Source organism: Dipodomys spectabilis, unplaced genomic scaffold (assembly GCF_019054845.1).
Source record: "Dipodomys spectabilis isolate Male_0828 unplaced genomic scaffold, ASM1905484v1 ptg000046l, whole genome shotgun sequence".
In the NCBI taxonomy this organism is placed as follows: Eukaryota; Metazoa; Chordata; class Mammalia; order Rodentia; family Heteromyidae; genus Dipodomys; species Dipodomys spectabilis.
The window spans coordinates 4727272-4750119 of record NW_024870723.1 but is presented as its reverse complement, the minus strand read 5'-3'; the positions used below and the strand labels follow the sequence as shown (position 1 = coordinate 4750119).

General features: G+C 40.3%; 1 protein-coding gene across 1 annotated transcript in view; it reads left to right on the top strand.

Annotated features, from left to right (window-relative positions):
• Positions 1-2729: 2729 nt before the first annotated feature.
• Brinp1 (BMP/retinoic acid inducible neural specific 1) overlaps positions 2730-22848 on the top strand; it is a 132537-nt gene continuing 112418 nt past the window's right edge. Inside the window, exon 1 of the mRNA XM_042678734.1 lies at positions 2730-2952. Coding sequence (XP_042534668.1) covers positions 2735-2952 — 218 coding nt within the window. The 5' untranslated portion in view covers positions 2730-2734. The remainder of the gene's footprint in view (positions 2953-22848) is intronic.

Here is a 22848-nt window from a genome sequence, read left to right as displayed (position 1 = left end):
ATTCAGAGAGAGAGAGAGAGAAAGAGAGACAGACAGAGAGAGACAGAGAGGCAGAGAGAGAGAGATAGAGACAGAGAGAGGCAGAGAGAGACAGAGGGAGGGAGGGAGGGAAGGAGGGAGAAGGGAGGGAGAGAGTTCTCCATTTTGGTACAGTTTATGGGTCCATATTATTCTTTGTTGCCTAGGGTTGTCCTATGCATTGTGGAAGGTGTAGCAGTAGCTCTGGTCTCTACTCAGCAGATACCAATAGCATCCACTTGACTGTAACATTTAAAGATGTCCCTGTGGAGACACATGGCCGCTACTTGGAAAGCAATGGATGAGAGCTGTCAAAAATTACCTCAGTCCAGGACTGTAGGCTGTCTCATCCTCTTATGAGACACACACACACACACACACACACACACACACACACACACACACACACACACACACACACACACACACACACACACATACACACACGCTCCAGTCCATGTGTAACCACGTTCCAGTTCCCATTTTGAAAGCCACCCTGTTCTCTGTCCTGCTTCTCTGCAATAACAGCTAAGGCATTCTCTCACAGCCTCCCACCTGCACCCACTCACAACAGAAGCTCTGTAGCAGGGCTGTATGGGCGACACGCTGTGATTCCAGCGTGTTGGAGCTCACGTCGGGGATCTCTGAACAATCGCCTCCTCCCTCTGCTTGCTGCTCTGGAGAGCTCTGGCAGACAGGCTTTGGCAGCTGTAGCTGTTACAGTTCTGGGCTCAACATGTGCAGTTTTGTTTTAGGCTCTGAACAAAACTTCAAGCCATCGCTTTTTCCAGCCCACTCTCTGTACACGTGCCTCCCTTCCTTGTCCTGACAGCTGGGGCGTGCAGTGACAGGCCGATTTTTGTGGCAACTCATGACAAAATGGTGCAGTTGGGCAAGACAGGGAAATATTCAGCTGTGCAGGAAATCTGCATCTTTTTCATTTTGATTTATTTTTGTCTTATCCTTACAGCCTTCCCACATTCAGCTGAAAGGGAAGACATTAACGTGTATTTAATCAGGGTGTAGGTGGTTTTTACAGTTGATAAAATGTTTGTGTCCTCGTCTTATTTTAAAATGGTAGCCATAAAAGGCTAAAATACTGGGACTGTTCTTAGTCCCATGTCTAGAAAAGGCTAGAACTGTTTTCTGCAGGCTCTTACCAGTTAAACACTTATAGTCAAATGAACAAGACAGACATAGAAACAAAGAATTATAATTAACACAAGGCAGCCAGTGCTTTTGGACAGTTACAGAAAATGAGCAATTAGAGTCAAGGAAATGAAGGGTATGAGGGATAGCACTTTTTTTTTTAATGAATAGGAAGAGACCAATAAGAACAGAAGCCTCATCTGGTCACTGCAGGAGAAACATGGCATGGTCAAACCATGGGAACAGCGTAAAGATGAACACTCTCTGGTGGAGAATTAAGTTGACAGCATCCATAGCATCCATATTAACAGTCACCGTCATTATTTCTGCTTTTTTCATGCCAGGCACTGGAGGCAGCACTTAGAAGTTAAATAACTTGCATGAAGCAATGCCGTTTATAATTAAAGTTTCAATATGGAATAAGATAAGGTCTTTCAGAATACAAAGTGTGGGGAACCTGGGAGTCCAATATTGAGGCAGTAAGTAGACTGATGATGAGATAAAAATAAAATCATACATCAACGCTGCACATATTCTTATTATTTTTCATTCATGTACTACACATATACATACACACACAAACATACACACAGACATACAGACAGAGACTCACACATACACAGAGAGACACACACATACACACACGCATGCTGTGTTCTTGCTTGAATGCTAGTTATTTGTCTAATGTAGCTCCATTGTGCTGGGATACCCAACAGCCAACCCAAGAGGTACACAAGGACCCGTCAAACCCCTTAGCCTTCAGGTTCTCTTTTGAATACCAGGGGGTCTTGAGTTTCAAAACCATTAATAGGTGAATTCTCTGGTCATGAATTTGGTTTGGAAGACATTCCCCTGAGCTTTGCTGAAGTAAGATCCAACAGGTACATGAACTCTTCATCTCTAAGGTATCCAGATCAGATAGTCTGGTTGAAAATCCACCCTGAGGTGCTGCATTCGTCTGACAGTACACAAGCAAAAGGTACACACAGTGAGTTCATGTCCATGCAAGAGGAAAGGGCAACTATTGTTTATGTCCTTGCTTTGAGAAGCAGGTTGTTTGTGGAGATAGTGGGTAAGACAAAGTCTTAAGTTCTCTTTCCATGTCCTGACTGGCTCCATGAGGCTCAGCTTCTGTGTGCAATCCTTTCATTCTTTCTTAAAACATACCCACTCTGAATATTTATGATGCACCTCGTGCTACAATAAAGTCAACTAGTCACCTCCTAAGTATAACCATGAGGAAACAGCCTCTTTGAGACCAAATAGTTTGCATCCGTTCATTAAACATGTGTAATGCAAAGCCAAGTCAAGGATGTGGCCCAGGCTGCCACAGATCTTATTCTTTTAGCCAGAAACTAATGGCTTTTGCAAACCTTACAGCATTCAACTGGTAGAAGATAATCTCTGCTGATGAAAACATGTTAATTTTTTTCTTTTCCATTGTCTTTCTCTCTCTTCTCTCTTTCCACTTCCTTCTTTGTTTCTCTCTTCTTTCTTCTTGATCTCGTCTCTCTTAGGACTCCACAGAATGGAGCAAGAATGAGAGGAAAAAGGCCGGCAGAAAAGCATGAACTGGAGGTTTGTTGAGCTCCTCTACTTCCTGTTTGTATGGGGCGGTATCTCAGTGCAGCCCTCCCACCAGGAGCCAGCTGGGACAGACCAACATGTCTCCAAGGAATTTGATTGGCTTATTTCAGACAGGGGGCCTTTCCACCACTCCAGGAGCTACCTATCCTTTGTGGAAAGACACCGTCAAGGATTTACAACCAGATATAAAATATACAGGTATGATCTTGGCTAAGAGAGCCATTGCCTATCATTCTTACTAGGCTGTTTCCTGCTGTAGTTGTGATTGTTGTTGTGGTTTTTGTTGTTGTGGTTTTACTTTGCATACATGATGCGGAGAAGTATTTACTGAGGGCTTATTTTATGCCTCTCATGGTACTTGGTACACATTGCAAACAATATCTTAGTAATCACCTAATGTAGATGATTATCAACTACTTTTGTAACTGAGTCACCGCTAGGTTTAATAATGTGTCTACAGATACATGGTCAATAAATGGTAAGACTGGGGTTCAAAACCTCTGGATTGGCAAATGCTAACAAACCTAATATCCTACCCAAATATATTTATGCATGCGGAAAAAAGTAGAGATATTGAAAGGACACTCTGTTTTTGAGCAGATTTAAACTCATTGATGATTTATTGTAGTTGTTGTCAACAGAAAACGAGTTAGCTTGGTATAGGGGAGGCCCTAAAAATGCTTTAAGAAAGTCTATGTAGGAAAAACGACCTTTGATATTAATTGCTTGGGTAGGCATGGAGTCCTACAAAAAAATCAGAGTTGAAGAAGGGCCACATGATTTAATTTCATGTAACATCTTTAACTACAGAAGAAAAAAAAAAGCAGCTTTGAGGGTTTCTGTGGTATGGTGGCCATCCAAGTTATGGAGGGGTCAAGGAGCAGAGGCTAGACAAATGAAAGATTGCCCTGTTAATGAAAGTCAAGTTTCCATGGCAATGAAACTTGCTTCCTGGAACAGCCCATGAGAAACATAGGTGGGAAGGTGTGATAAAATCTGTCTGTTGTATTAATCTCCCCTGATTGATGAGATTCTTGGGAGAGGATTCAAGACAATTGAGCTCCTTTTGAAGAAGTCTTCTTTGAGAAGACACAAAAGGGAAATTCATCCCAAATCCTACCTAGTGCTTTAGAGGAAATAGGCCACAGACCGGAGGGCAGAAGAAGGTGTTGAGTCTTCAGTTATCATTTGTCCAGGGTTGTAAGCCCTTAGCACGGATAATACCATGCTATGGGGTACTGTTTTCTAAGCCTTGGTAGCTCAAAATACTTTCTTATTTGAAATGTTCATTTTACACATTTTACTTAATCATGATGTCCTTGATAGATCTTCAACTCTTTATATTTATTCATCATCCACGAAAAACCATTGTCCAGTAGAGTTTATTCTTGTATTTCGTTCTCACCTAAGTGGAAATTCTTTGAAGAAATTCTCTTGAAGAAAATACATTCAAATATAGTCACATACATTCATGCAGATACACATATGCATGCCTGTATTTATAAATCTATATTATGTATCTATATCCACATCTACATAGATGTATAAAATTAATCCCCTTCTAGATTCTCAGATGGTTTTTGTGAGGTCATTGTTACCATAAGCACACCATAAATATTGTGGAGTTGAAATGAGGAATGCAAAAACCTCTGGAGCTTTTGTCTTAATGTCAAGGATGAAAGGGCAATCTCTAACATTTCTGAGCCAATTAGAATAAAGAGCAAGAAGGAATCCTGGTCTGTAGCTAAGAAGCCTGGGTTTAGACCTGTCATCATTTTAGTGGTTGATATAAAAAGTAGGCAATTATTTTCAAACATTTGGTAGTACTGTGTATTGGAGATAGTGATGAGTGAAATCTCTACCAGATACAACTACCTGCTATTCTTTATAATGCTTGAATTTCAGTGTGAAAGTTGGCCCAGGAGTGGGTGAGGTTGTTCAACAGCTGTGCTTGTGGAAAAGTTCATAGATGAACTTTCTGTGGGACTTGAAGAGTTGTAAATAACCAAAAAGCTATTGTGGAAAGGTGCTTATGGAAATTATGGAAATTATGAAATGTAAGGAAGAAAAGAAATGATTACAGGGTGAGTAAAATGAAGGGGTAAGGAAAGGAAGAGAAATGAGAGATGGTAGAAGGAAAAAGAAAGAGAGAATCAGAATTTCACACATATAATGATTGATTCAAAGGGCTACCCCCTTGGGAAAACTATTCTTAAATATCCCCCAAAACAGTAGTCTTCTAATTAATTTCACATTTTGATCCTTGTAAGTAGTGTCTGGCAGAATGCAGCCCTTGTTCTTTGTGTTTATGCACGAACTAGATATGGATATGCATTTACTGCATGAGACCCAATATGTGATTTTCTGAAAATTTTCCTACTGGATGTAGGAGGATGTAGGTTCTCTATGTTAGGTTTGGGGAATTGAAGATATAGTAAAGATGCTGCTATCTGGATTTTATCAAATAATAACTTTTTGGTATTATGTGTGACTTTGTCTTCCATGTGAACATCATGTGACATTCTTATGTTAGATGCTGAGGGTGAGTAGCCTGAGAATAAGTAGTAGTGATATGATATGATTTGTCATTTTATAATGTAAGCCATGGCCCAGGTGAGATGACCAACATGGTTGTTATTATTTTTGAAATACCTTAGTCTTCAATAGATTCTCTCCCAAAGGAACCACATGTACACAATGCTAACTGTCACATCCTTCTATTGAACATTTATTAAGTTTCAGGATGTGAGCCTTCTCTATGATGTGGACAGTGTCTTAACATTGTACAGATGGAAACTGGGACTAGCGAAGGTTGGGTCTGTTGATTTATGTCATTCATCCAGTGAGGGTTTTGAGTTAAGGTCCCATGTGAATCTACCTAACATTAATTCAGTGTTCTATATTTGCCTTCTCCTTCATTGCCAGTGTGGCTCCCAAATGAATTTAGACCTCCACATATTCTTCATTATGACTAATGTAGACATTTGGCATGTTAGTTTAAGAGATACTGAGATGTGAAATGTTGCTATTGCGGTTGAAATTTAGGACATCTGGATACTTTTTCTACCTCTCCATGCACTGAATTTGTGAAACTAGGCAAATCTCCCTCTTTTCCGGAATCCTACTTTTCTCATTATTTTGGTATGCATCGTTGGTTTCCAACCTGTGTTATTTGAAATGGGGGTGGGGAGGAGGATCTGATTATAGTAGCCATAGAAACCACTGCAGTGTGGGGAAAGGGTCAAAGGGCTGATTAACCAGGACTCCCTGTCCTCCACTTCCCTTAGAAAGAGATTTGCATCTGCTTTTGTGCCCAGTTTTCATATGTGCTTTGGTTTTGAATGCAGTGCTTAAAGTTTGCAATCATCCAGCAAGCTGAATTTCAACGTGCTATCTAGCTCCAGAATTAAGTAAAAGATTCAACCAAGCTCATGTGGTTAATTAAATGATAGAGTTCAACTTAGATTTCAGGCCCTTGACCATCCATGATTTCTTCCTTATTTTATTTAATCCTCAAATGAAATAATTATGAATCAACAGTTACAGGCCCAGTACTATATCTAGGGCAGATAATACAATGATGAATAAAATAAACATAGTCTTCCTTCTAGTAGGGGAAACTGACATTAATTAAGCATTCCCATTCTCTCTCTATCTCTCTTTCACACACACACACACACACACACACACACACACACACACACACACACACACACACACACATAGACTTGATAAATGGTTCAAAGGAAAAGGTCAGGATAGATAGAAATAAGAAGTAATATATAGTATAAACATTGTCTTGGCATTCATGATGCGTAAGTTGTGGGTGGAGCTATTGTCAGAACCTACATATGGACATGCATGCAAATAAGTACGTAGAGATGTGTGCTCATCCAAGTACTGGTCAGATCTAGATCCAACTAGGACATGCTCATTGGGACAAGCTGTCAGTTCCTCTCTGCGCATCACTTTGTTGAAATACTAATACATTTCACAATGTGTCTGTCTTTCTGTGTGCTAATGTGGCTGGATACAGAACATTAAAAACTTGACATTACCTCATCAGAGAAAGAACATGTTTACCAAATGGATGCTCTAAAGCCATCTTTACTAAGATGCGTCAGATCTCAAGTCTTAGCTAGTACCCAGAACCTGGAAAATTCCCCTCCTCACTTAGGTAAAGTATCACCATCTTCTTCCACATTCTTTTCCACACGAAAGGTGACTTCATTTCCTAGAGGCATGGTGAGCAGTCACTGCCGGTGGCAAATATGAAAACGTTTCCAATCTCAGCCGTGGTTTTCCCTCATGTCCTTGTATCTATGCTGTGGATGGTTTGTACACATGAGATCCACACTGATGCTTGAGACAGTTTGAGCAAAGGAGGGATTGAAGTAAGAGAGGATAACAGAAAATAAGGGTTTTGATATTGCTGTTGTTATTCTTGATTCTGCCGGGAGTATGGGCAGACCATTGGCTAATCTAGTTACTAGCCAGCCTCCCGTATGCTTTTTTCTTTGCTGTATGTTTTTGGCCAAGGAATGAAAGTTCCTTGAACCTTCCTGCCATCCTCTATAAATTGGGTGAACCAGCTGAGGTAGTCTCCCTCTGAAATGCCGTGATTCTGTGAAATATTGTCATTTTAAAATACAGCATGCTATTTGTGTGGATTGTGGGTTTGGAGTCTAGATTCTCACGTTTTTGTTTTTTGTTTTTCGCATTTTCTTGTTATCTTTAAGTAGTTGTACCAAAAAGGTACCATCTAACAAAGCTGTTTATTAATGTTGCGCATTTTGATCAATGTCTCCCCTTTCTATATTCTTACCCTTCCCTCACTTTTCTTAATTTTGTGAGCTACACGTTGAATTCCTGACTGCATTTCCTCCCCCTCTCCTCATTGTCTCTCCCTTTCCTCTTGACCCTACCCGACTCCTTTCAAGTACTTGCTTCTTGGTGTCTATTTTGTTGAACTGTGATTTTGCCTTTGTAATGAAGGACAGTATTTGAGTTCTTTCTTGAATCTACCATATTTCAGTTCATACATTTAGATGCATACCATACAACATATTTACTTAGAAATTTTTCAACGAAATCTAGCTTTTACATATGTAAGTGAAAATGTTCATCCTTTCTCTCTCTGGACCTCTGATTCTTAGGTTTTGTTGGACTGCAAGTCTCCTCTTGGTTTCTTTATTGTGTGTTTCAAGTCATGCAAAGTTCATTGACTCATAAATATATTATTTTAGAATTTAGCACAGACTATATGCCATAGCTCTGCTATTGTTTGATGACAGACGACCAATAGTAAACAATAACACACACACCCACACATTTCACAGCTGCTCCTCCATAGAACTCAGACTAAGGTTGAAGGATAAAGCAGGAAAAGGCAAATAAGAAAACAATTATAATTGCATGATAAGAGTGACCCTTCAGACACTCAATTTTCTCCTCTGGAGGAAGCGATCACAGTGTTTGTTTTACCTAGTGATTCAAATAATCAATTTAAATTATCTTTTGTCTGGAAATATTTTCCTAAAGTTCTAAAGCATTCCAATAGAATTATCTTTTTTTTTTTTTTTTGCTTTCTGTGAAGATCATACATCTATCAAATATTAATTAATTGGTTCATCTTGTGAAGGAAACAGTAGTATTGTCCTATATTATAAATGAGAAAATTGAAGCAGTAGAAGACTGAGAAAATTGTCCACATGTACAACAGAGAAAGGAAAGGCTGGTAACCAAAAGCATGCATTGGATATTCTACATGAGCCTTTAGCATGCTTTCTTTCATGACTTGCCCTCTTCCCAGTTACTTGATTTGCTACCAGATATTTTGATGTTTGAATTCCTCTGACTATGGATAAATTCAAATGTCTCTGAGACTTTTCTCATCTGAAAAATGGGAATAGTGAATACCTGGAACTCTTTTCTTCAGAAATAATTTATCTAAGCGTAAGCTTAGAATCAAGTATATAGAGCTTGGAATGTTGGAAGAAATTCAGAAATGTGGACTCTTTCATTCTAGAAGCTGGATATATTCATAGAAGTCATTTATTTCTTCTATGATAATTTATAAGTCAGTATAGTCTAATGGTGTTTCCTGAACTTACACTGTTTCTTCTTGTTTTATTTTCTGTTATTTTTTTCACCTGACTGTGAGATCATCAGTACTTGTGACCACTTTAGCAATTATTTCCAAAGGTGGATTTTATTGGGGAATTATGGTATCATTTGAAAGCTTAGGATCTGGAGAGGCAAGACAGAAGGAAGACAATGGTAAAGATATTCTTGCTGCCTCAGGAGGTGGTTTCATATTGAGTGGATTTTTCCTACAGCTTGTACAGAAAGTGGCTTGTGGTTTATGTTGCACCACCCTTTGAGCTCTAAATATGCACCTCAAGGTTGAGCATAAATCAAATCTTGGTAAACCAAGTCTAATTGCCTAGCTGTCTTGCATATTTATTTCAGAGCTGTGTGAATCTCAGTTCTAATGTGCTCTCTTGGTGGCCCTTCAATATGTTTTACCAAAATACAGTAGGTTTTTGTGGTAAAGCTCCTTTTCTCAATGAATAGGGTGGGAGCAGGGTAGATAACTCAACTCAGATGAATGGGATGTAGATTTTACCTGGGACTCACTCAGAAGTATATGCTGGCACTTCTGTATACCAGGTGCTGTGCACTGGGTAGTTATGTGGTACAAAGGCAGACACGGTCCCTGCTCTCAGAGATCTAACAGAGAACTGAAGGTAAGAGGAAAGCCATTACTTTCAAGAGACTTGTGGATGAACTTGCAAGGGGTCCCCAGCCTCTTGATTGCTGAAGGGTTACAATACCTGAGTTTGAACTCAGTGATAGACTTGAGCCATGACTTCAACTTGCTTTTAGCTGGTTATTTTGGAGATAGCATCTAGTGACCTTTTCTTCCAAGGATGGCCTCAGTCTGTGATCCTTCAGAGTTTAGCTTCTTACATAGCTAGGGGTTAGCCCTCACCACTCCGTTTGAGACAGGCTTTGATATTATGTAGTACAAACTATTAGTGTGGGTAAAAATCATCCCAAGTCTGAGTTTCATAATGCATATTGCATGGATTTCTATCCTGAAGTGATATCAGTAGTTGTTTTGTGGGGGAGCAGGGATGAAAGATTAGAATCCTCTAGTCAGATGAGTGGTAACAATAACAACAATCATCGCCAATTAAAACCTTAAGTGACTGGCATTGCATTATACCCAGTATAGAAATTGTCCAACTGATATTCACAATAAACTTGCTAGTTGCTAGTATTTCCATTTATATCATTTGGGCCAGTCAAAATGGTAGAGTAGACTCTGTGATCTGATAGGCAAGTATTTATTGTTCCAGTGTTTGCCTCTTTTTCCATCCTATGTTGCTTTCCAATGATATACATATATAGGATATGCGGGCACACATATATTTGCATATATATGTAAATGTATTTAATATATATGACATATAATATCTGCATATATAGCAGACCACACACACATATATGTATATATATACACACACAACACATATGTAGGCATGCATGTGTGTCTTTACACATAGTCAACAAGGTTGTATGAGCTCTCTTTGCAACTGGGCTTTTGCTACTATTAGACAATAACAACTTTTTTTTCTTGTTACCAGATCTCTGTAACCATATCACTTGTAGTGAGTAAGCCTATGGGAATTGCTGGCTCATCCTTGCTTTGATAGTTGAAGCGCTGCTGTTGTGAATTGTAGCCCATGTCAGCGCATTCTGAAGGAACATACCTTCAGTTTGGCTGAGGAAAGGACACATCTGTGGAGTTTATTTTTTCCAGTTCTTTGGCTTGCATCTACCTTTTGGTTCATGATGGAGAGAATGGTATCAGTACCATCAGCTTCTATGTCACAAGTCTCATCTTTTCTTTAAAATTTCCCATTTTTAGAGGTTGGGAAGGTGGCTCAGTGGTAGAGCGCTTGCCTTGCATGCCTGAGGCCCTGGGTTTCAATTCCTCAGCACCACATAAGCAAAAAGAAAAAAGCTGGAAGTGGCGCTGTGGCTCAAGTGATAGAGTGCTAGTCTTGAGCTGAAGAGCTGAGGGACAGTGCCCAGGCCCAGAGTTCAGGCCCCACGACCGGACCCCCCCAAAAAAAAAAATAAATAAAATTTCTCATTTTTATTTCACGTTCCTCAAGTTGCCATTCCCCTGTGGTGTAGACATAGGTGGTGTGACATTTGAGGAGTGAGAGGTCACCTTGATTAATATGTAGAACTCTAGCTGGCTATTAGCATCATGTGAAAGGCTTCTTTAAAAATACCAATGCCCGAGTCTTTCCTCAGATATTTAAACCTAATTTTTGGATATGAGCTGCATCAATGATTGTTGCAGTTTTGTGGGTATAACTGGTAGTTATGATGGGTACCACTGGCATCTAGTTGGGTAGAAGCAGGCAACCAGGGGCACTGCTAAGTATGTTACAATGTGCAGGACAGCTCTCATTAGCAAAGAAATGCCATTTCAGTTGTGCAGAAGTTGAGACATTCTGCTGTAGTATTTCTGAAAGCAGATGTATAAAAATGTGTCGAGAAAACTATTAGAATAGATGTTATTCGATTTTGGTCTTCGTGAATTTTCTGAGTGGATTAAACAGGGACACCACTCTAAGAGTTAGATTACCAAAGTGCTGGCTGCAGGATCTAATGGGGAAGGAATTTTTCATGCAAAGAATAAACCTAGCCTTAGGCCTGACTATCAAGGATGCATCAGTGGAGGAAAATGATTCTTGCTTTCTACTACAAAGAAAGAGTATTTAAGCATAAGTAGTTTTCTACACCAGAAAAGCATCTTCATTCCTGTTTCTTTTTTTGGTCAGTCATTGGGCTGGAACTCAGAGACAGGGTGCTGTCTGTGAGCTCTTTTTTGCTGTTCCACTTTGAGCCACAGTGCCAGTTCTGGTTTTCTGGTGGTTAATTGGAGATCACAGTCTCATGGACTTTCCTGTCCCCCCCCCCCCACCACTTCCCTGCTTCCCAGGCTGGCTTGAAACCGCTATCCCCAGATCTCAGCCAGGATTACAGGCATGAACCACTGGAGCTAGGCCTCTTCATTCCTTTTGTGAATTCCAGAGGGTTTTTCCACTGACTACAGCAGGCTTTAAAGATGTTTAAGCATTATCGTTAGGTCGGATACACATATGCTTAGTGTGTCCAGGACATAGGTATTCAGATCACCTTAAACCTAGATCACCTTAGACCAAGAGTGTAAACAAACACTGTTTTTGAGCCTAATTGGTTCAAAAGTAGATGAGGACAGAGGACAGGGTTTCATCTCATGTTCCCATTTATCGATTCCAGCCACTTAGAATTTGGCAGCATTGATGAGAATCACGAACCTCCAGCCCCACCCCCCGCCTTCCCTCACATCTTACTTCTCACTTAATCCAAATTTCCTATCGAAGTCTTACTCTTTGGAAGAGAGTTATAAGCGGAAAAGTTAGCTCAAGTTGCAGTATTGACTTGGTGTCAATTCAAAGATTATCTTTGGTGTTGATTATTTAAAATTGAGCCTCCGATTCCAAGAACAAGGACTTTATTGCTACTAAATTGGCACCCGTGCAGTATGTTGCCTTTTTGAGCTCCCATGCCATTACTGAACCAACTTCTGGGAGTTGCAAACCACAGTTTGCTGCAATCACTGTAGAGCAATTTTCCCGCTTGAGTCAGGAGCAGTGGCTAAAATTGGACTTGCTTTCTCAATTCTGTGAGAAACAGACTGACATGGGGTCTTTAAACTGACACAAAGATGGCCAGCCACTGCTAGGACTGAGGAGATTAGAAGGGGAAATAGAAATAAGCCCTTAGGGCCTCAGACTGTTTTAAATGTTGGCTAAAGAAGAGAGGGCCTGGGTCTGTGATCAGGAGCACCTATAGCCTACTCATTCATTTGAAAAAATGCTTATTGATCTGCTAGTTGGCCTTGCACCCTTTCTTGCGAATGGAGGAAGGAAGCCTTGATCCCTGTGATCAAGAACTTTAGATATATCCTGGAGAATAAAGGCATCTACTGCTGTGATACATGGTAAACGTTCAATTTCCTGAGTGAGTGGTTTGTGCAGGGGAAGGGATTTTTCTTGCCTAGCATGGAGATGGCAAAGCTGGGAAAGAATGGGAGGAAAAGGTAAGTCTGGGAAGGCATGCTAGAGAAAGGAAGGGGCACTGAGCACAGCCTTCAGCAAGGATTCTGATTTCATGGAAAGGCATCAATGATCATCTCAGAAAGATGAAGCAGTTCCTGGAAAGGCAGGGAGACAGGAGAAAGCCGGGAACAATAAGTCCTTCAAGTGTGGGGTATTTTTTTGGTGGGGGAGGGTAGTTCTTATCGTAGTGCCCAAAGCTGTAGATGCATTTGGAGCTGGGATGACAAGGTGAATTCAACCAATTTACAGTCTCTAGATTATTCAGAGTATTCCTAGGTAGCCATTTATAGGACTGTCTTGTTGTCTTTATACATTTTAAGCTTCACTTATGAAAAAAAATCTTTTACATTGACTTGCAATGGAGTCATAGCAGAGACATATGCCTAGTAAATATATAGATAAAAACCTGAGATTGAAATGAAAACTCACAAAACCAAAATCTAACCTTAGTACTTGTGATAGTTTGATATTCTCTTTTCTTTTCCTTCATTTTTTTCTTTTCTTTTCTCTTTTGTGCTGGTAGTGGGGCTTGAACTTAGAGTTTTGCACTATCATTTGGTTTTTCTGCTCAAGACTTTTGCTCTACCACTTGAATCACACCTTCACTCACATTTGTTTGCTGGTCAACTGGAGATAAGAAGGAAGAGTCTTACCAACTTTTTCTTAAAACCTGGGCTGGCTTCAAACCTTGATCCTTAGGTCTCAACCTCCTGAGCCACCAGGGCCCAGCTAATATTCTCTATTCCATTCCATTCCATGATGATCTGTTCCTTTCTAAATCATTTATCCTTTTTCAAATGCTGGTGTCTAACACCAAAATGGACTTCAGCTCTTGTTAATAGGGGAAGGAGTCTCTGAAGTTTGTAAAAGGCTAATTTGGGGCCTGTTTTGTGCTTTTCCTATACTGTAGGCCCCTTTTGGCTTGGAGGAATATTGTGCTATCGGTGTGGAAAGGGTTCAGGATAAGCCAGTTCCAATCTGTGTGGGAAATAGAATGTGAAGGTTGGGAAAGATGAAACTGATGTGGGCTGATAACACATGCAGACCTATTGCTCTGGCTCAAGTGGAAGGGACAGGTGGAAGAGAGAAAAAGAGAAGGGTTATATGGCTGTAGCAGCAATTCAGGGAGAGAAGACAGTGTGGAATCTAAGACATAAGCAATGAAGACTGAGTTCATTTACCCTCAGTACCACTCAGGGCAACCTACCCTCACTGAAGATGTCCTGTTCTTCCTTCGCTTCACTAGAGACTCACCTGCCACAGTTCTACATCTTTACCTGGATGCATTTTTCTCAGTGGAACTCTACAGCTGCTGGATACCTTTGTATCTGTCATGAAAGGAACCAAAATGCCCAGGCTTTTGCCCCTAGGCAATTTCTTTATCTCTCAAAGCCTTCCTCCTAGGCACAAGAATTACTGGATTTCATTAGGAGGAAATGCTCAGATTGTCTGGAAGAAAGATTATGAATTCCACGCTTTATCTTAACTTGATTTGGTAATGTTCACCTTGATGGAAACCTCCAGCCACAAGTCTGAATCTAAGCATCCATGAACCCTAAAACCATCAGTGTAGCTTGGTAATATTTGAGACTCAGGCCACACTTCTATGAATCACGGTTCTGTCCTTTCCCCCAAAATATGGAATTCTTAGGCCTTTGGCTGAAATTACTTGAGCTTCAATTTCTTCATCAGCAAAAATGAAGATGCATCTCCAAATTGCTGTAAAGCATCAAGAGTACAAGACAGCATTGAGCATAGAGGACTGGCTAAGTAGAGCAAATATTTGAAGGACCAGCACTGGAAAAGTGGACAGACTGTAGGAGGAGTCCTGCTAGAGCCTCTCACAACAGGAGCCTATGTCTTCTGTAGTGGGGATAGCCTGAAGAGACAGCATATGCTCCCTTCTTGGACCAAGAAGACACTTCTGAGGGGAAGTATGAAGTAGGCCAACTAGAAAGGGAGGAAGATTTCTGATACCCCGAGGCCCACGTCTTAGGAATCCAGGGGCCAGGACACTAGGAAGGTATCTTCCAGATCTCAGAATAACATTGATTCATGTATACAGCACACGTTCCAGGATTTGCAAGCTTGTAATTTATTAATCAGCCCAGGTGATGGGAGCAGTCTGCTACATCTCATTTTCTGGTTCCTACAGCTCAGTGCTTGCTAGGTTGTCTCTGATGTGTTGTGCAAAGGGGACACTGTCCCCCAGGGATGGCTTCTCATCCGAGCACCTTCCTGGCAATCAGCAATGATTGGGGAGAAGGTAGGAAGGGGTGCAGATAACTTTGTTTTCGGCGAAATGTACATTTGTTTTTCAGAAACCAGCAAGGTACAACTGCTTTCCCTGAGCACTTTGACAGCCTCTCTCTGGTTCGAGTGTGACAACTGTTTTATTTCACATGGATGAGGGAGTGTGGTTTCCATGAGAAAGAAAGAGCTGAATACAAATGATATGAAAGCATCTATGCTGCTGAATAGGTTAGGCATGTCTGACTTTGCAGAGAGGACACATCTGTGCCTTACTACAACAACTGTTTGTTGAGTCCCTACTATGTGTAGGCATTGAGTTAGTGTTTGATGACTCCAGAGCCTTACCAGCCCCCCCCCTTTTTTTTTATCAATACTGAAGCATAGCTAGAAAGAGACCAGAAATAGCCAAATTGATTCCTAGTACAAAGATCCTATGGAGGATATATAAAATTGAACAATAATGTAAGGAAGTAGTGATCATTTTGCAGGATTAAGAAAAGTTTTTAATAAATGAGTTAAGTGGTATGTATGTGTGTGTATGTGTATGTGTGTGTATGTATGTGTGTGTGCGTGTATGTAATTGTGTATGTGTGTGTGTATGTTCGTGTGTGTGTGTGTGTGTGTGTGTGTGTGTGTGTGTAGGTATGGGAATAGTGGTCTGACATTAGTCCCTGGCCAAAAGTGCAAGATCCTATATAAAATATAACTAAAGCCAAAAAAGAATGGAGCGGTAGCTCAGAGGTAGAGTGCTTGCTTAGTAAGGACAATGACCTGAGTTTAAATCCTACTATTACAAAAAAATGACAATATAATCATAACTGAGATACTTTAAGGTGGCAGGGGCTTCAGTATTTAGTGAGGGTTAGAAGATGAAGGTAGAGAAAGAAGAAAAAGGTAAGTGTCAAGATCATTCCTTTGGCAATGAATCACCAGGTCTAGGTTAAATAGGGAAAAGAGGGGAAGGTGAACATTTTGACTTGGTTCACTACGTGGGTGGTAGTCATTTTTATCAGGGTGGAAAACCATGGAAGGCAAAGGGAGTTGTTGAGGGTATATATGATTGAAGGTGGTGAGTCAGATTTGAGAATGTTCAATTGATATTCCAGCAGATCATTTAAATAGGAGCTTAAGTAGGAAGTGGTGGAAATGGTTCTGAAACTTAAGAGAGCAGGGTTAAGGAACTCTGATAGTCATAGTTCCCAGGTTACCAAGCGCAGTTCTCAGGGCTATGTTCTCACATGAAGCAACTAGCTCATCCTGTGCACAGACAACATTGAGAAACAGCTAGTACTTTGTAATAAATTGTGGGATTTTGGTACCAGGGAAGGTAAAATAAATGAAGGTTTAAGGAGGAAAGGTCTAAGTAATCAAGGACTATGTTATCTGATAGAGTACAAAGAAGAACTTAAATTCTTAAAATTGACAGGAAACCCTTTAGTAGAATGCTAAGGTCATGTGCTCAGTTTGGTAGGGTGAGAAAATGAGAAGTGAGACAGAGCTATTAGGGGATCAGAGATGGAAATGAAGCTTTTTATTTGTTGTTATTATAAAGGTGATGTACCGCCGGGAGCTGGTGGTTCACTCCTGTCATCCTCATTACTCAGGAGGTTGAGATCTAAGGATTATGGTTTAAAGCCAACACAGGTAAAAAGTCTGTGAGACTCTATAGTCAATTAATCTCCAGAAAACTGGAAGTAGCATTAGGGCTCAAGTGGTAGAGTGTTTGCCTTGGGCTGAAAATCTGAGGGACAGCACCCAGGCCCAGAGTTCAAGCCCCACAACCGACCAAAAAAAAAATAAAAATAAAAATAAAGGTGATGTACAGAGAGGTTGTCATTTCATAAGTCAGGTAATGAGTCCATGTCTTTTTGAGCAATGTCCTCCCTTCCTTTGCTCTGTTTGTTAGTTTTTAAAAAAGAATATGATTAAGGAGGTATAAGTCTGGAATGGGTGGCTTACTTCTGTCAGCAGCTCAGGAGGCTGAGATCTGCGGATTCAGCTCCATCCCAGGCAGATGATCTCTGATTATCAGTGGAGATGTGACTCAAGTGGAAGGGCACCGACCTTGAGCAAAAAAGTCAAGTGAGAGCTTCAGGCCTTGAGTTCAAGCTCCATGATGGGATAAAAGAAAATGGAGAGATCAGAACTGTGGTTCCAGGTGGGTTTAGCTTTGATGAGGCAGTGTCAGAAGAAGCAGGGGGAAAGTAAGGACTGGAATGAAGACCAAAGGAGGGATACCTTTCAGTTGAGGAGGAAGAAAGAGTCTTCATGTGTCTATTGGCCATTCTTATTTCCTCTTCACATGAAGAAATGTTCAACTTCTCTAGCCATAAAAGAAATGCAAATCAAAAAAACATTGAGATTCCACTTCACCCCAATGAGAATGGCTAAAATCAAGAAATCTAATAACAACAGATGCTGGAGGGGATGTGGACAGAAGGGAACCTTACTGCATTGTTGGTGGGAGTATAAACTTGTTCAACCACTTTGGAAACCAGTATGGAGGTTCCTCAAAAGACTCACATAGAGCTCCCCTATGACCCAGCAATCCCACTTTTGGGCATTTACCCAAAGGATCACAAACAAGGCCATACTAAGGGTACCAGCACAACTATGTTTATTGTGGCATTATTTACCATAGCTAAGATATGGAGCCAACTTAGTTGTCCCTCAGTAGATGAATGGATCAAGAAAATGTGGTATATATACACAATGGAATTCTATGCCTCCATCAGAAAGAATGACATTGCCCCATTTGTTAGGAAATGGAAAGACTTGGAAAAAATTATATTAAGTGAAGTAAGCCAGGCCCAAAGAAACATAGGTCCCATAGTTTCCCTTATTTGAAATAACTAGTGTATGTTTAGGACAAGCAGAAAAAGTCTAAAGCTATGTACATATGACTTTATGAGATGATGCTAATGAATGAACCTTAAGATAGGGACACAAGGGGTTTTATCTCTGTTGCTGTTGTTTTTAATGTACTTATAATGTACTATATAATTTTTTTGTTTAGTTTCTTTTGTATGCGCTACCCCCATGGTATAACTCCTGCTTTCTCTGTATTTGATTCTGGTGCCTTGCATCTTGTATATACATTTTTATGATTTGTGGAGAGGAAGGGAAATAACAAAATGCTGAAACAAGGATACAGGTTGGCCCATTGTAACAATGAGATGTACAAGGCACTATGCTGAAAACTGTCCTTACAACTTTGGGGAGAGGGAGGAATTGGGGATGTGGGGATGGAAAGGATGGTAGGGGAAAAACAAAGGAGGAGGTAACAATGCTCAATAGGAAATGTACTCATTACCTTACTCATGGAACTGTAACCCCTCTGTACAGTATCTTTACAATAACATAGATAATAAAAATTTTTTAAAGAATATTAGTCAAAAGTCAATAGATGGCTAGCTCATTGGATGCAAGAAGTATAAACAGTGGCTATTAGATAAAGGTCAGGGACAAGGTCCCAGAACTAGAGCTCTTGAAGAGCTGGGAGAGCTGGTGTTCTCCCAAGTCAGATGGGAATGTTTTGATGTAATACCACCACAGTGGGAGATGACACACTTCCTCCCTTAGGAGGCTTGAAGGTCCTTGATGTGGAGTAGAGCGGCGGGCTCTCATACTGGGTATTTGATGGGAGGCACATGGAAGGCAGTCTTGGGTGAAAAGCCATTCTGAATATAATTTGCTCAGGTGCTCAAGGAACATGAAAGCATATTCCAGAAGTTGATTGTTCGATTGGTCTGTTTTCTGTTGATACAATAGAATACTTGAAGTACTGTATGCAAAGATGTCTACTTACTATAGTTTTCAAGGTCCAAAAGCCTTGCACCTGCTCAGCCTTTATGAGAACTTTCTGTCTGTGTCACAACATGAGGGCTGGCCTCCTGGTGGGTATCCTGGGGAGAAAGAGATTGTGTCCAGCTGTGGAGATCAGAAGAGAGAAAGCCAGATCATCTAAACTTGCTTTATAACAATGTTTAATCCATTTTTGGAGACCAGCACTAATCTCTTCCAAAAGTGGAGCCATCAGAACCTCCTTAGGAAAGGCCTCACATCCCAACATCACCACAGTGGGAAGCCAGGCCTTTGTACCAGATGGACCTCTGGGAGACAAATCCCATCCCAACCAAAGCAGGAATTAGACCCAAAAAAGAGGTCCTGAAGAGAAAGGATGGGTGTGTGTGTAGTGGAGGGGGGGAGGAGACTCAATTTATAAATGATTTATATCTGAATCTTCTATTTTCCCTTAGATCTTTAATATATCCTCTTGGGGCCTTAATATCCTCCTCTTAAAGGAGGAATTTATCATCTTTACCTCCCCCCACAAAGCTGCAGTGAGGTGCTCAAATGAGAAAGGAAAGTAACTGGGCTTAGCAAACCCTGGACGTCCTGTAACTATGGGCCGTATTGTTCTTGTTTATCAGCACTAGGCAAAGGGGGCTTTGGATTCTTTCCACCGCTCTGATGGAAGATAGTGCTTTGATACCTAATAATTGCATTTGAACAGCCCGATTTCAGAACATCATTTTAGGATAACAGAAATGAACAGCAGCCATAATATTAGGGATGGGCCGTTAGATGTCCTATCTTTTAGATGTCCAGAAAAACTGCATGAGAACAGTTGACCCAGACAAATTGACTGATGAAAGGATGGCTTGTGCTTCCACATAATGAGTTCAATATTCTTTTGATTTACAAAAGAGGCACTGGGGACAGCTAAGCCCTGGATACTAGTCAGTCCTAGGAAAAGGGAGATTGCATTGTGTTTTCGGTAGACAGCAGAGCCTTTAGTGTAACAGCCGGAGTTCAGTCAGCTTTTAAATTGCTATCATTGTTGTGATGGTGATAAAGAAGGTTAAGGAAAGGCATAAATAGAGGCCAGAGTTTTCCAAAAGGAAAATATTCAGCAAGTAGACCCACAACACCATAGAAATCTCCCATGCTTGATTTCGCAGTTTGAACAGAAATGACTTGAATAATGGGGAAATCTCCTAGAGGAAATTTACTTTTGCTTTTTCTTAAAAAAATGTTTGTTTTTTAATTGTGACATTACTAGGGCTTGAACTTATGGCCTTGTGCTCTTACTTGACTTTTATTTATTTATTTATTTTTGTTCAAGGCTGGCACCCTATCATGACAGCCACAGCTCCACTTCTGGCTGTTCATTGTTTACTTGGAAAGAAGAATCTCTGAGATTTTTCAGCCCCAGCTTGCTTGGAACTGTAATCCTCAGATCTCAGCCTCCTGAGTAGTGGAGTTATAGGTATGAGCCACCACCAGGACCTGTGTTCATGAAATCTGGTTGGAATTCATTATCTAAGAAGGAAGTGTAAATATATATCAGAAGAAGAATGGCTCTGATAAACCATCTATTAACTGTCAAACACAATGCTAATAGTTAAGACTGGGCTATGAAGGGAAATAGCCCTGGACCATGCAACCTGAGTGCTATTCCTTCCTTCAGCCTGCTTTGCAATGCAATCCATGCAAACTAGTGCCCAGAGCCTCTGTTCCTTCATCTATAACACTAGAAATCTGGATAGCATGACGGTCCACATATTTTTTATTGCTGTTTATTCCCTCCAGCTTTGTTTTTGAAGTCTAATTGAAAAGTAAGAATTGCATATATTTTTTATTATGTACAACTTGATATTTTGACATATACAATATGAAGTCAAGTTAATTGCTATATCTAGCTCTTCATATAGCTTCCATTCGTCCTCATATCCTCCTTCCTTCCATTGCTCTCTATGTGTCTCACACATCACTGAAGGTGTATTGTCCTAATAAACTTCAAGGATGTAATACAGTATTGGCTCCATGCCATAAATGAGATCTCCAGAACTTAGTCATCCTGTGTGACTGAAACTTTGCATCATTTGAAGATCAACTCATTTCTTCCCTGGCCACTGCACCCTATGATAACCACTATTTCCTGCTCTGCTTCAGTGAGTTTGACTCTTACATTCCACATATAAATGAGATCATGCAGTGTTTTTTTTTGTGTGTGTGTGTGTGTGTGTGTCTGGTTTGTTTAGAATATCCCTCCTGCCCCTCAGGTTCATCCAAAAGAATTTCCTCCTTCAGGCTGAATACCATGACACTGTGCATGTGTAGGTATCATGTTTTCTTTCTCTTTTCATTGGTTAATGGATATCAGTACACTTAGATTGTTTCCATGTTCTGGCTACTGTATAGTGATACAGTGAACATTTGAATTCAATTTAGTTATTGTTTAGAATTAACATTTGAATTCAATTTAGTTTCCTTTGGGTGTATAGAGCAATCCCTAGAGTAGGGGTTGCTAGATCATGTGACAAATTCTCTAATTTCAAATTTTGGAGGAAACTCCTACCCTTTTGCATAAGTGTTTCATCAATTCACATTTCCATTTGTAGTGTGCCAGGGTTCCCATTTCTCCATACGTTCATCAATACATGTCTTTTCATTTATTTATTATTTTTTTGTCATTCGAGGGGCTTGAACTCAAGGCCTGAGTGCTCACTGTACCTGAGCTTTTTTGCTCTAGGATAGTGCTCTACCCTTTGAACAATGGCACCATTTCTGGTTTTCTGGTAGTTATTGGAGAAAAGAGTCTCATAGCCTTTCCTGCCCAGTCTGGCTTTGAACCATGATCCTCAGATCTCAACTTCTTGAGTAGCTAGGAATGCAAGTATGAGCCACCAGTGCCACCTTGTTGTCTTTTTACAATAACCACTTTGACAGGAGTGTGGTGATACCTCATTGTGTTTTTTCTGCCATCTTTTATTTCACCAAATACTGTATGAATGCAATGAATCTTGATCCATGTTACAGCTTTCATAATTCTCTCCTATCCTTCCCAACCCCATCCCTTCCCCTACTTTCTTATTGGTACTAATTTATTGTACCTGGAGTTTTATTTTAACATGGTCACATATGCATATGATATATCTTCACCAGACTCATCTCCTTTGCCCAGTTTGATTTGCATTTTTCCGATTCTGTGAATCTGAGTACCTTTCATAAACCTGTTAGACTGTCTGTTCTGGTATTAGGCAATTCCCAGAAGGCTTCTTTAGTTTCTTTGCTTCAGTTTTGTTATTGAGGTTTGTATACCTTAAGTATTTTGGTATTACCCCTTATCAGCTTCATCATTTGGAAATATTTTTCTCTCATTCCATAAGTTGTCTTTGTGTGTGTGTGTGTGTGTGTGTGTGTGTGTGTGTGTGTGTATGTTGGTCTTGGGGCTACACTGAAGGCCCAGTTGCTGTCCTTACTCAAGGCTGACACTCTACCACTTGAGCCACATTTCCACTTCTGGCTTTTTGGTGGTTAGAGGTAAATCGCATGAATTTTGATGTTGAGCTGGCTTCAAACCCTGATCCTTATATCACAGCCTCCAGAATAACTGGGATTACAGGCATGAGCCACCCCTGCTGGCAATAACTTGTCTTTTTACTAAGTTAATTGTATCCTCTGCCATGCAGTTACTTTTTAATCTGGTGGAACCTCACTAGTTTACTTTTGCTTTTTTGTCCATACTTTTAGTCTGTCTCCTGCAAAACTTATTGTGCAGGTCAGTGCAAATGTTTTCCCTGACTTTTCTTCTAGTATTTTTTGAGGGGGGGGGGCTCAGGTATTATCTTAATGTTGTTATGTACTT